Here is a 14,632-nt window from a genome sequence, read left to right as displayed (position 1 = left end):
AATGTGAATTAGTGAACAGTGAAAAAATAGATGTGAATATTGACTTGATGTCAGCGGATTCCTCCGGAGTTCCAGTTTGCGGCGCTCATTGGTGACGTCACTTACCGGTCAGCAGCCTCTGAATCCCGGCAGCGCTATTTAAGTGTTTCTGCGTGATTTTCACCAGATGATCTCTCTACAGTTACGTCGTGATCTGTGACTTTTCTCACCGTCCTCCTGTTCTAGTTATTTCTCAGTCCTGCTCTTTTTGCTGCTGCGCTTTCTTTTGCTTTTCGGCTCTGGCGCTTTTTCTGTTAGTTTTTTGGGGTTTTTTGCTATTTTTGCTCTCCCATTTTCCCCGTGGATTATTTCCCGTGTGTGGATTATTTCCTGTTTATAGATAGTGACCATGGTGGATTAAAGACCTGCGCTGGTGGACTATTATTGTACTTTGGCTACCTGTTGCTACCTGCTTGTGTTATGAGGTTTGTGCTGTGACTTTGACCTGCTTATGTCTCTGTCTCTAGGTTTGTTTTGCATCCTGTGTGGATTCGCACCTGAAAGCAGAGGAGCATGTGGTAGCAATGTGGGGCAACAAAAGCCCTAAAAGTGGGTAGTTCTGTGCTGTATTATTACACTTAGGATGGTTTTAATCTGGGGCATTTAACTGTAAAGAATTATTCTTACCTGCATACTTCTTCTTCTTTAATAACTCTGTGAAAACATGTAGTTTAATGACAATATAGTCCAAATAAAGTCACATTAAACACATCATAATATATACACCAATGTACACAAATGACTGAAATTTTTCTTTTGTGATGCTTTCAATACTTGTATTGCAGCTTCTTTCAGTTATTGTTAGTTTTGGGTGTGAAATGGAGGTGAAATGCTGCTCAGTTTGGTTAAGGTTTGCTTTTTGACTTGGCCAATATAAAACCTTCCACTTTTGCCCCTGATTAAGTCCAGTGCTTTGCTGGCAGTGTTTTGGGTTTGCTTTGGAGGTTGTTTGTGATGTTACTGAATGCTGTTTTGGGGTTTTTTTTCTTCACAGCTCTCACAATGTTTGTCATCGACTACCATCGTCACATTTCTTTCTTTTTTTCAGATCCTCCCAAATTGTTGCACTGGCTAAACCCAATGCTTCAGAGGAGAAACACGGAGCTCAGATCAAGAGAAAACATTCAGTACTGTGTGATTAACAGGGCACTTTTGGGCAACAAGGAACACGTATCAGTCACATTTCAATCATTTCTATCACTTGAAAAGACACAGGTTCAGACAAAAGGTGCCATTTTCTGAGTTGTTTAACACATCTAGCTGTAAATGTCAGGAGGATGAAAATCTGATCTTGTCAGGACTCAGTCCGGACTTTGGCCACGTGTTCTTGTTTTTGTTCCCTGTCACGTGTCTGCCCCGCACTTGTTTACTCCTCCCCGTCTCTGCACAACTGTTCCTCATGTGTCTTGTCTATTTAACTGTGCCGTGTTGCCTTGAGCAGTTCAGAATCCTCTGGTGTCTTTGGTTGTCGTCTGAAGTCGTGTCTGTGTCTTTGTTTCATGTTTTTAGTTATTAAAACCTGTTTATTTTACACTATCCTGCATTTGGGTCTGTTTTATCCCCGCGTTGCTGACAGATCTATTGTTGAATGTTCACATGTTGATCTCAAACCAGTGTTCAGTGTAGAGCAAAAAGTAATTGACTTTACAACCCAACACATTTGGAGGGAACTGTAAATATTACAATAACAGAAAATCCAAAATTTTCACAAAATCAGGTGTAATTACCGTATTCCACACTCAGTCTCTGCAGTTCTGAAAAGAGAAAAATATTAATATTAGAGATTTACTTAGATACTCCATAGATACTGTTTAATAGCTTATTATTATTTTCTATTCAAAAAGTGTGTGTAGAAAACAGATTTAGATTGATCTGATTTGTTTCTTTCGTTCAGTTCTGTAGTGAATTATTTGTATATTCAATTATGATTATCATAATAATATTATTCTACAAAATAATGTAATCCACTAACTTGCATAAAGAGGAATTATTTGCCCTGTTACTGAGTCCTCTGTTTTTGCATGTCACATATAATAGTCATGTCTTCAAACAAAATTGTATTTGACAAAGAAATTTGACACTGCTTTATAAAATATTTATGCTATGCTTATGAATGTATTTTAAAAGCATGATGCAGGTGGCCTTAAAATGATGTTACCCTTTCTTTCTTTCTTTCTTTCTGATCATGAATTGATTTATAAACATTAATGGAATTTCATTGCAGATTATAATATTGTTCTGATATACCAAATGCTTAATGAATTTAATAAAATTAAATAAATAATTTCCAGTAATATTTTGAGTAGATTAGATCTGTTTCTCTGTTCAGTTTAGTAGTGATTTATTTGTAGCAGCATTTATCTGTACATAAACTACCTCTACACAGTTATATCTGTATTTTGTGTCACTAGTGCAGGGCTCTTCAATCTTACCCACAGTGTTGATGTGGCTGCAGGCTTTAAGACACAACTGACTCCACATTAATCAGCTCATATCCAGTCTCAAATATCAAGCAATGCCTCTTATTTGTCTGCTTTAAAAGACTGCAGCCACACCAGACCTTTGTGTATAAGATTGAAGACTCCTGCTCTAGTGGATCATCTGCCATTACAATGGCTGTAGATTATGGATTGTAATTTTCTGCTAATACAATGGAAATAAAAAGTTCATACACCGCTGTTAAAATGTCAGAAATCTGTGTTTAGTGATCATTTAGTCATCAGTAAGAATAGCAGTGAATCTCACTCACTCATTTATTTACTTCTGACCACACACACACACACACACACACACACACACACACACACACACACACACACACACACACACACCCTAATCGGTAAAATTCTCAGTAAACAGTTAACACTGTCTTAAATCTATTTTAAACACTTTTTTTTTTGTGTGAAACCAACATCACTACAGCAGCATAAACAGCCTAAAAACTTCCCAGATACCTTTATGATTACATTTATATAGTGTGAAATAACTGGACACGTCTCACTATTTAACACATTCTAATTGTCTGTCTGTTGGAGGTTGGAGTCTGTTGATCATTTCATACATGTTCTATCTATAATTTGTAATCAATATGTTCTTTAAAGCACATAAAATCTTCCTCACCTGTGTTCTCCTTCTCAGTCTTCATCACTGAAGATAAAACAGATTTGATTAAACACATTTATTAAAACAAATTTGTTTGAAATAATTTAAACCACATAAACAAATGTATAAAATGCTAGCTCACATAGTTCATCATTTTAATCAAAATAATTAAAAATAGCAAATGTAAGGTATCAACTAAAATTATACTAGTAAACTGTAGTCAGTGTTTACACTCAACTAAACCTATTTTTAAGGAGGAAAAATATTGCTGCTGCCTATGATGTAGATGTAGCTCAGCAGTAAAGGTAAAGGTGTAGCTCATTCACCATCAGATTTCTTATAACCACAGTCTCTCCTGGTGAAGTCTCAGCATTAAAGCAGCAGTATAACATGCAGTGCTGATGACAGAAACTCATGATCTCATCTCACAGTGATTCAGACACTATAAAGTAGTTAAGAAGTTCAGGTATAATTACCATCTTCCAGCCTCTGTATCTGCCTCTCTGAAAACACACAATATTAAAATATTAATATTACACTTATTAGTCAGATATAGTTGAAGAGCTGACAGCAGAAATATGGTGACTAAGACATTGTGCTCACCTACATGCAATATTATTCTACAAAATAATGTAATCCACTAACTTACATACAGGGGAAATATTTGCCCCGTTACTGAGTCCTCTGTTATATATGTTCGAACAAAATTGTATTTGACATAAATTAATATAGTAAATAATTAAATAAATTAATATTTTAAAAGATAATTTCATTCACTGTCAGAAAAAATGATCCAAAACCACCTGGTACTGTAAGAACAATCTCATTAAAGTGAATATATGTATTATTCTCACTTAATGACATTAAAATCATTAATTAGTCAGGCATGTGCGCTTCATAGATAAAAATCTGGATTAGACTAGAGCTCCATTAAAATGTGTACAAATGTACTGACCATTCAGTTCCATGTCTTGTAAGAAGTAGATATCATTAATAACCCTCACAGAAGGCAGGTGAACACATTTTAGCCCTACACTGTGGTATATATCTATTATAGGGCATTCTTATTGATTTTATGAAGCCCATATGACTGCCAGACAAATCATTTTAATGATCTAAAACTAAACTTTTAAACAAATTTATATTCATTACATTCTATATTCTCCAAGTGTCAAAATTTTTTAGTTTGTAAAAATTCTCATCTCAGATATCTTAGATCAGTCAACTTATTATAATAATTCTCAGTAAACAGTTAACACTGTCTTAAACCCATTTTAAACACTTTTTGTGTGAAACCAACATCACTACAGCAGCATAAACAACCTAAGAAACTTCCCAGATACCTTTGTGATTACATTTATTTAGTGTGAAATAACTGAAGACACGTCTCACTATTTAACACATTTTAATTGTCTGTCTATTGGAGGTTGGAGTCTGTTGATCATTTCATACATGTTCTATCTATAATTTGTTTAATCAATATGTTCTTAAAAGCACAAAACATTTTTCTCACCTGTGTTCTCCTTGTTCTTCATCACTGAAGATAAAACAAATTTGTTTGAAATAATTTAAACCACATAAATAAATGTATAAAATGCTAGCTCACATAGTTCATCATTTTAATCAAAATAATTAAAAATAGCAAATGTAAGGTATCAACTAAAATTATACTAGTAAACTGTAGTCAGTGTTTACACTCAACTAAACCTATTTTTAAGGAGGAAAAATATTGCAGCTGCCTATGATGTAGATGTAGCTCAGCAGTAAAGGTAAAGGTGTAGCTCATTCACCATCAGATTTCTTATAACCACAGTCTCTCCTGGTGAAATCTCAGCATTAAAGCAGCAGTATAACATGCAGTGCTGATGACAGAAACTCATGATCTCATCTCACAGTGATTCAGACACTATAAAGTAGTTAAGAAGTTCAGGTATAATTACCATCTTTCAGCCTCTGTATCTGCCTCTCTGAAAACACACAATATTAAAATATTAATATTACACTTATTAGTCAGATATAGTTGAAGAGCTGACAGCAGAAATGTGGTGACTAAGACATTGTGCTCACCTACATGCTATATTATTCTACAAAATAATGTAATCCACTAACTTACATACAGGGGAAATATTTGCCCCGTTACTGAGTCCTCTGTTTTTGCATGTCGCATAAAATAGTTATATATGTTCGAACAAAATTGTATTTGACATAAAATAAAATAGTAAATAATTAAATAAATTAATATTTTAAAAGATAATTTCATTCACTGTCAGAAAAAAATGATCCAACACCAACTGGTCCTGTAGGAACAATCTCATTAAAGTGAATATATGTATTATTCTCACTTAATGACATTAAAATCATTAATTAGTCAAGCATGTGTGCTTCATAGATAAAAATCTGTATTAGAGTAGAGCTCCATTCATAATGTGTACAAATGTACTGACCATTCAGTTCCATGTCTTGTAAGAAGTAGATATCATTAATAAACCTCACAGGAGGCAGGTGAACACATTTTTGCCCTACACTGTGGTATGTATCTATTATAGGGCATTCTTATTGATTTTATGAAGCCCATATGACTGCCAGACAAATCATTTTAATGATCTAAAACTAAACTTTTAAACAAATTTATATTCATTACATTCTATATTCTCCAAGTGTCAAAATTTTTTAGTTTGTAAAAATTCTCATCTCAGATATCTTAGATCAGTCAACTTATTATAATAATTTCAGTAAACAGTTAACATTGTCTTAAACCCATTTTAAACACTTTTTGTGTGAAACCTACATCACTACAGCAGCATAAACAACCTAAGAAACTTCTCAGATACCTTTGTGATTACATTTATTTAGTGTGAAATAACTGAAGACACGTCTCACTATTTAACACATTTTAATTGTCTGTCTATTGGAGGTTGGAGTCTGTTGACCATTTCATGCATGTTCTATCTATAATTCAATATGCTCTTAAAAGCACATAAATTTTTTCTCACCTTTGTACTCCTTCTCCTTCTTCATCTCTGAAGATAAACCAGATTTGATTAAACACATTTATTTAAACAAATTTGTTTGAAATAATTTAAACCACATAAATAAATGTATAAAATGCTAGCTCACATAGTTCATCATTTTAATCAAAATAATTAAAAATAGCAAATGTAAGGTATCAACTAAAATTATACTAGTAAACTGTAGTCAGTGTTTACACTCAACTAAACCTATTTTTAAGGAGGAAAAATATTGCTGCTGCCTATGATGTAGATGTAGCTCAGCAGTAAAGGTAAAGGTGTAGCTCATTCACCATCAGATTTCTTATAACCACAGTCTCTCCTGGTGAAGTCTCAGCATTAAAAGCAGCAGTACAAAATAATGTAATCCACTAACTTACATACAGGGGAAGTATTTGCCCTGAGCCCTTTTGCATGTCGCATATAACAGTTTCATATCTTAAAACAAAATTTAATTTGCCTTTAATTAAAATAGCAAATAAGTAAATAGATTAACATTCATTAAGATAATTCCACTATCTGTCAGAAAAACACCAACTGGTCCTGTAGGAACAATCTCATAAAAGTGAATATATGTATTATTATTACTTAATGGCATTAAAATTATTCATTAGTCAGGCATGTGTGCCTCTTAGATAAAAATCTGTATTAGACTAGAGATCCATTAAAAATCTGTACAAATGTACTGACCATTCAGTTCCATGATCTTGTAAGAAGTAGATATCATTAATAAACCTCAAATCAAATCAAATTATTTTTTTTTGTCACATGTCAATGTCAATTTAATGTCAATTTTCTTTCTATTTCTGTTTTATTAGCACAACTACACATCATCATCATCATCATCAAACAGGTTTAACTTTAGCTAAAAGACAAAGCTGGAAAAAGCAGCATTTGACCACTGAACTTATCTGCTTATCCAATTTTAAGCCATCATCAAAAACAAAGCCCAAGTTCTTTACCCAAGGCTTTGCAGAAATAGTTAAATTACATGTTGCATTACAAGTGTTATTTGACTGGGAGAGTTAACTGAACCAAAAACTATTATTTCAGTTTTATTTTCATTAAAATGGAGAAAATTTTAAGGTAACCAAGCTTTCACATAAGATAAGCAGGCCCTAAATGTTTCCTGCCCATCAAGATTAGGTTTTAGGGGTAAATAAGCTTGAGTGTTGACCGCATAGCAATGGAACGACAGCCAATGTTTCCTGAAAAAAGACCCTTATGGGAGCATATATAATGTAAAAAGAATGGGAGCTAAAATAGATCCCTGAGGAACACCACAAGATAGAACAGCAGCCTCTGACGTATATTCCCAAATATTAACACTGAACTTTCTATTTGACAGATAAGATTTAAACCATTCAAGGGCAGCTCCTTTAATACCAGCACAACGCTCCAAGCGAACAAGAAGAATGCAATAATCTATCGTATCGACAGCCGCACTCAGATCTAGTAGTACAAGTATGGTATAAACCCCAGAATCAGCAGCTATTAACACATCGTTAGGAACCTTCAGGAGTGCAGTCTCTGTCGAATGGTATTTTTGAAAACCTGAAGGAAAAACTCAAATACTTTATTTTTATCAAGAAAACTCTGAAATTGTTGCTACACTGTCTTCTCTAAAATCTTTGAAATAATAGTCAAATTAAAAACAGGTCAAAAATTAGCCAAAACATTTATGTCCAAGTTTGGTTTCTTTAACAATGGCCAAACTATAGCATGTTTTAGCGCTTCCGGTACTATGCAAGTTTCCAGACATCGATTTATAATATCTAAAAGATACAGTCCCACTGCATCAAATACTTGTTTCAAAAGAAATGAGGGGATGGCATCCATAGTGGAGCCCGACGGCTTTAATTGACTCACTATTTCTTGTAGATGAGAAAGAGAAATAGGTTCAAATTGCTTGAACTCTGCCATACAAGCCACAGAGATAGAAGAGTCAGCAGAAGGACAAGATATTCCTGATCTGATGTCATTAATCCTATTGACAAAAAATGTAAGAAAATCATCACACAGAGTCTTTGGTGACACAATGACTCCGTTAATATTTCAAAAGACACATGAAGCTTATCTTTCTAACATCTACGCTCTGCTCTTCTGCAGAACTGCCTCAAGGAGCCGATGTTGTCATCAATCCATGGCTCAGATCTTGGATTACATTTTAAGATCTTTGTAACTGTGTTTACATTCCCACATGTAGAACTGAACTCTAACAACAACTGATCTGCACTTAATTCATACTGGTTTGCATCCATATCTTGCATAATTTCACAAAAAGCTGATAAGAAAACTGTACTAGAAGTAGAATTGATTAATCGTGATTTACGGACCTGCCTTTTAACTTGCCAGGAGTTTGATAATGCAGGAATAGAAAACAACACATTTATGATCAGAAAACCCATTATCCACTATCTCCAGATCATAAAGAGAAAGACCATATGATAACACAAGATCAAGAGTGTGTTGATCTTGATGGGTGGGTACATTTATATGATGATCTAGGTCAAAGGCATTATCAACATAATAAACTCTTTGGCTAAAGAGTCTACAGTGCAACACACATGTAGCAGTGGAGCAGTGGTGGCTCAGGAGCAGTGGTGGCTCAGGAGCAGTGGTGGCTCAATAATGGACTTTTTAGTGGACATTTCAAGTGTAAATAGCTGCAACTCAAAAATTCTGTAATCATATTCTACTATTTGGTGATGAGAAAATTTGTCTTTAAAAATAGAAAATATCCGCCACCACTGCCGGTTAAGCGAGGCGAATTTACAAACAAACACTTTGAAGTTAAAAGTTCAGCAAGAGGGCTTAAATCCCAGACAGTAAGCCAGGTTTCAGTAATAAATAAGCAATCCAACTCAAACGCAGTAAAAAAGTCATTTATAATAAAAGTCTTATTTACTACCGATCTTGAATTAAGCAGACCCAATCTCAATCGAAGTGGATTATCCATCTGCTCCTCCGACTGCTGCGCCCGAGGAAAAGTGTGAAGATGGCTGAAGCACACTGCTTGATGGTAAATACGGGGAGAACCATATACAACACTGGTCACCATAGCTGGGACCAGGGGAGCACTCAACTCAAATGATAGATCCAGGAAACGCCAGCAAACAGAATAGTCATTGGCCAAAGACCTCTCCCATTCCAAAGGCGACACAGCATAGCCACCCCAGAGTACGACATGCAGTGAAATGCTTTAAATGGTTGCATATGCCAGATTATTATAAGCCTGGGGTCAGAGCACAGGCCTTGCTAAATGGTCCAACGATGATGTCTCAGCAGATTGTAGGCTTAAACCCCTGACCTTCTGATCAGTAACCCGAAGCCTTAACCACTGAACCATCACGTCCTGCCACTGAATCATCACGTCATCACAGAAGGCAGATGAACACATTTTTGCCCTACACTGTGGTATATATCTATTATGGAGCATTCTTACTGATTTTATGAAGCCCATATGACTGCCAGACAAAATTGACTCACTATGTTAATTATGTCATTATGTTAATGATCAAAATGATCACTGCTTAGTGCTTTCCCTTCTGATAGCTCCCCCCCTGACGGTGCTTGGTGACTTCAACCTCCCCTCTGACAAGCTACATTCCTCTTCCTTCCTGTCTCTTCTCGACTCATCCTACCTAAGACTACCTCTCACACCCCCCCCCCTCCCCACACACACACACTCTTACCCGCCACAACCTTCACTCTGTCTCCCCTTCATCTGTAGCTTCTGGCACTCTTTCTTCCCTTCCTGATCCTGAATCTTTTTCCTCACTTCCCTTGGACTCAGCCACACATACTTTCCTCTCATCTCTTTCCTCAACTATTGACTTCCTCTGCCCTATGTTCACTAAACCCAAGAAAACTTCTTGTTCTGTTCCTTGGCTTTCAGATGTGCTGCGCAACAATCAAAGAGAGCTAACATCATCAGAGAGAAAGAATCAACACTCAGAGACTTGATGCAGATCTTGATTTTTACCAAACACTTCTTGTCAAGTTCTCCTCAGATGTGACTTCTGCCATGACTTCCTTCTACAAGGAAAAGCTTGAAGCTTCCTCACATGACCCTCGGAAATTCCACAACATCACCTCTTCTCTGCTCAACCCCCCGGCTCCACCTTCATCCTCCCTAACTGCAGAAGACTTTGCTTCTTTCTACCAGGAGGAGATTGATGAAATCTGCCGGACCTTCACTTCAGCCCCGACTGCACTTACATCTCAGAGTATGGATTCCCCTACACCTTCGTTGTCACATTTCTCAACTGTGGCAGCAGAAGAGATTTTACAACTCATCCAGTCCTGCAATCCTACCACTATGCTCCAGACCATCTCGCAAGACCTCTTGCCCTTCATTTCCACTATCATCAATAGATCCAGCATCTGGTCAAGTATAGTACAAGACTCTTCTCTGTTCTGGCACCAAGGTGGTGGAATGAACTTCCCCTAGAGGTCTGGACAGTCACTGGCTATTTTCAAGTGGTGATTGAAGACCTACTTATTCAGGAAACACTTCAACTAGCACTTCTTTCCTTATCTTTTGCATTAAAAAAATAAATAAATAAATAAAACCTTTGACACTTTTTCATTGTAACTTTGAACAAATGTTTTAAACTCATGGTATCTTAAGTATGTAACCTAGTGAACCAGCGTTAATGTATTCAATGTTAGAGATTTAAGCACTTATGTATGTCGCTCTGGATAAGGGCGTCTGTCACATGCTGTACATGTAAATGTAAATCAAAATATTAATAAAATAATTATTAAATTAAAGAATTCCTTTCGTTATTTTATTTTTTTAAAATCCTGTTCTTAGTGATGTGAAAAAAATCCAGCTGATCTTTATTTTGAATCAATAATTGACTCAGAATAATGTAATTGATGATAGCTGTATGATAATTACTTTTTAAAATGAGATTGAAGGTAATTGGTCTATTTTGTAGACAGGCACAACCCCATTTTTAAAACATATGCAAATTGGTTCTTGTAACTTACATTTTTATTATGTATTTAAGTTTTTCTATTTGTTTTTACTTAATTTTTAAACTTTTACAATTTCACAATGAGAATGAAAGTCTTTTTATATCCATTGTATATTTATGTACTGTGTAAAAAGTTCTATCGCAATTAATTATGTTAAGTATAAAATGGCTGTTTTATAATCTGCAGTAAATCTTAATGTTGTGGTTTTATTAAATAAAGTTAATTCAATTTTACCTTTCTTGTAACAAACAAATGCAGTTATGATCACTCCAACAGCAATAAGACATGCTGAAACTGAAATCCCAACATTCCACTTCCAAGCACCAAAGACTTTACCTAAAATAAACCACATTTAACACATCAGATATTTTAAACCATTCATTTAATTTAAGGTGTATTATTACAAGGTGTATTATTACACACAACAGTGTTGCAGTTATTGTTAATAGCTAAAATAAAAATAACATGTAAGTTCAGATGCGTAAATGGTGTTCACCAAGCTCATGTCATTATTTATTACCTTCATCTGTAATGATTACAGTAGAATGTAACAATCTAACTTAAGTATAAAAGTTTTATATTCACAGACACTTACTATTGATGATAATCTCTGTCTCCATCATGTGATGTTGTTGCTGAAGTCTGCAGTAAAACCTGTTAGAGTCGCTATAATCATAAACAGAGATGCGGCGTTTCACATTGAAGCCCTCAGTGTCTCTGTGTATCTGTGTATCTTCAGCAGTCAGAGTGACTCCTTCTCTGTCCAGCCACAGAACATCAGGTTCAGGTTTCCAGCCTCTGGACTCACACACTAGATTAATCCCTCCTGAGTTATCATAACTCTCCATCATTATCACTGGGTGGCTTCCCTGAGCTACAGACAATAAAGAAAAATAATAATATTAGATTTTAATGATACAAACAGACAGTAATAAACATCAACTAGAAAAGAAAACACCAATAATAATAAAACATCAGTAATGAAATCTTCCCAACTGAGGTTCAACACTAAACACTAAAACCAAGGCAAAATGTAGTTTTTCTGAAATTTTGTGAAACCTTCATCACAGAAATTGATCTTACCCTCTACAATGACCTTCACAGTGATGTCATCATACAAGGATTTGTCCTCAACAAGACACTTATATTTTCCTTCATCAGAGACTCTGAGAGCTGACAGTTTGAGTGAAGTGTTGCCTTTCTGTAGCTCCTCTTTATACAGTGATGTTCTTCCTCTATAGGACTGAGCCTGACCTTCATTTCTGACTTCATGATCCCTATAGAGATGCACTAATGAAGCCACTTCATCTATTCTCATCCACTCCACTGTCATGTCCACAGCACTGGTGTTGGGTTTGATAAAACAGGGCAGAACCAGATCTTCACCAGCTACAGCAACAAGAGGCTTTTCTGGACCAATAACCTGTAAACTCTCTGTATTGTGGTGAAAAAAAAAAGAGCAAAATACAATATATCACTATATTCTGTGCATGTAACATGACTGAATTTATTTAATTGTATACATTAATTTTAAATATAGAAGCAAGTTTTTACATATTTTTACAGAAAAACGTGGCAAACATTAAAGTTAAATACATGTTAATAGTTTCCAACAGTCACGTATCAGAGTCACACTGTTCTGGTGGATGAATGATATTCTGATGTAAAATAGATATAAATCAACAAATTAATTTAGAAAAATACATATTTTGTTTACAAAAGTTTACAACTAATTATAAATCAAATAAAACATGTGAATGGGGAAAATGTGACTGTAACTTGAACTGTTACGTGGTTGATGGTGCCACATGGGATAAAAAAGGACACAGGAAGAGGAAATAGAGGTTGTAGGGTAACCTGTATTTATATTACTTTAACATTATGAATTTGCATTAAGAACAACTTACATAAACACAGTAAGACTAAGACTGATAATACTAAAATAAACTGTTAGAACTGAAGTAAAATAAATAAAATGCTCTGCAAAGTAGTTCTGCTGTCTTCATGTGCTATAGGAATTATTGTAAGTAAGAATTTCCCCAATAGGAAGTGTGTTGTATTGTCTGTTTGCATTGTCTCATGTCTTGCACTGTTTTTGTCTTGCACTGTTTTTGTCTTGCACTGTTTTTGTCTTGCACTGTTTTGTCTTGCACTGTTTTTGTCTTGCACTGTTTTTGTCTTGCACTGTTTTGTCTTGCACTGTTTTTGTTTTGCACTGTTTTTGTTTTGCACTGTTTTTGTCTTGCACTGTTTTTGTCTTGCACTGTTTTGTCTTGCACTGTTTTTGTCTTGCACTGTTTTGTCTTGCACTGTTTTTGTTTTGCACTGTTTTGTCTTGCACTGTTTTTGTCTTGCACTGTTTTGTCTTGCACTGTTTTTGGCTTGCACTGTTTGAACACGTTTGCACACATGCACTTTATATGAACAGGTTAAACTTACTTAAACTATTTTATTGTTATTGCTTGATGTTTTAGTCATATTTATTTATGTATATAAGCAAGAAAATTCCTTTATCGTTAGCAAGATACCTAAATAATCTGTGCTTTGTTGTTAATATAAAATTTATAAAAGAGAAGAAAATATGTATGAATAAACCTGGTGTTGTGCAGGTTTCATGTTCTTTACAACAACAAAGCATTTACACATGATGCTTGTATTATCACTTCAGAAATGGGATGGAGAATAATTATACAGGTCAAGTCAAGTCAAGTCAAGTCAAGAAGCTTTTATTGTCCTTTCAACCAGATATAGCTGTTGCAGTACACAGTGACATGAGACAACGTTTCTCCAGGATCAAGGTGCTACATAAAACAAAGACAGGGCTAAGGACATGTAAGTAGTCTTAGCCACATAAACTGCAGCTGTGCAACCTGGTGCAAACAGTGCAGGACAAGACAAACAAGACAGTGCAGGACAAGACAAACAAGACAGTGCAGGACAAAAGACAGTGCAGGACAATAAACTGTGCAGACATAAAGTTACAAGACAATACAAAAAGTACAAAAAATGCAATACACAAAAGACATTAAATAAAAACTTGATAGCACATGTTCTTTTAAAACATTTCCATTTCCTTATAAACAGTATGCTGTGTTTTCAGTTTATTGCAGTGGTTCTGATGTTTTCTCAGATTACAGCGTGTCTCTACATGCAGTCGTTGTGGCTTCAAGTGTGTTAATGTGTGCAGTATGCGGAAGAACTTGCAGATGCTGTTTCTGAGCCTCTCTGAGCTTACTGCCAGTTTAATGCATCAGTTTTATACATTTCTATGTGCTTTGTGCATCTGCAGCATGTTGCCAAGTGGTGGCCTTTGTAATTTTTCACAAAGAAGAATTTTAGATTTTTAAGTTGCCATTTGTCACTCCAGAAATCAGTTTTCTCAAAAACAAATGTTCTAACTAAATGTTCTGACTAAATGAACTCAGAGTTTGGTAGTTGAGCCTGGAGTCATATCAATATATCAACTGGACTTCTTTCTAACTTCCTGCCAACTTCCC

At 35.2% G+C, this 14,632-nt stretch overlaps 1 protein-coding gene across 17 annotated transcripts in view; it reads right to left on the bottom strand.

The window, feature by feature from the left end:
- The window catches only part of LOC113661210 (butyrophilin subfamily 1 member A1-like), a 322,944-nt gene that overhangs the window by 144,962 nt on the left and 163,350 nt on the right, over positions 1-14,632 (bottom strand). For 2 of the 17 annotated variants that reach the window (XM_047813581.1, XM_047813600.1), the window contains exons 2-8: positions 12,219-12,569; positions 11,731-12,009; positions 11,370-11,471; positions 6,135-6,161; positions 5,082-5,108; positions 4,655-4,678; positions 3,618-3,644 (exon numbers count right to left, since the gene is read on the bottom strand). The exons of 9 other annotated variants lie outside the window; for them this stretch is intronic. In XM_047813581.1, the coding sequence (XP_047669537.1) occupies positions 3,618-3,644; positions 4,655-4,678; positions 5,082-5,108; positions 6,135-6,161; positions 11,370-11,471; positions 11,731-12,009; positions 12,219-12,569 (837 nt within the window). Of the gene's footprint in view, positions 1-666; positions 694-1,766; positions 1,794-3,159; positions 3,187-3,617; positions 3,645-4,654; positions 4,679-5,081; positions 5,109-6,134; positions 6,162-11,369; positions 11,472-11,730; positions 12,010-12,218; positions 12,570-14,632 lie in introns of all 17 variants that reach the window. 6 more of the 17 variants (XM_047813594.1, XM_047813619.1, XM_047813632.1 and 3 more) reach the window with 5 other exon arrangements.

The sequence above is a fragment of the Tachysurus fulvidraco genome, chromosome 1 (genome assembly GCF_022655615.1).
Source record: "Tachysurus fulvidraco isolate hzauxx_2018 chromosome 1, HZAU_PFXX_2.0, whole genome shotgun sequence".
Lineage (NCBI taxonomy): Eukaryota > Metazoa > Chordata > Actinopteri > Siluriformes > Bagridae > Tachysurus > Tachysurus fulvidraco.
Note: the sequence above shows the minus strand (reverse complement) of the source record. Positions and strands in the feature narration are given on the sequence as shown.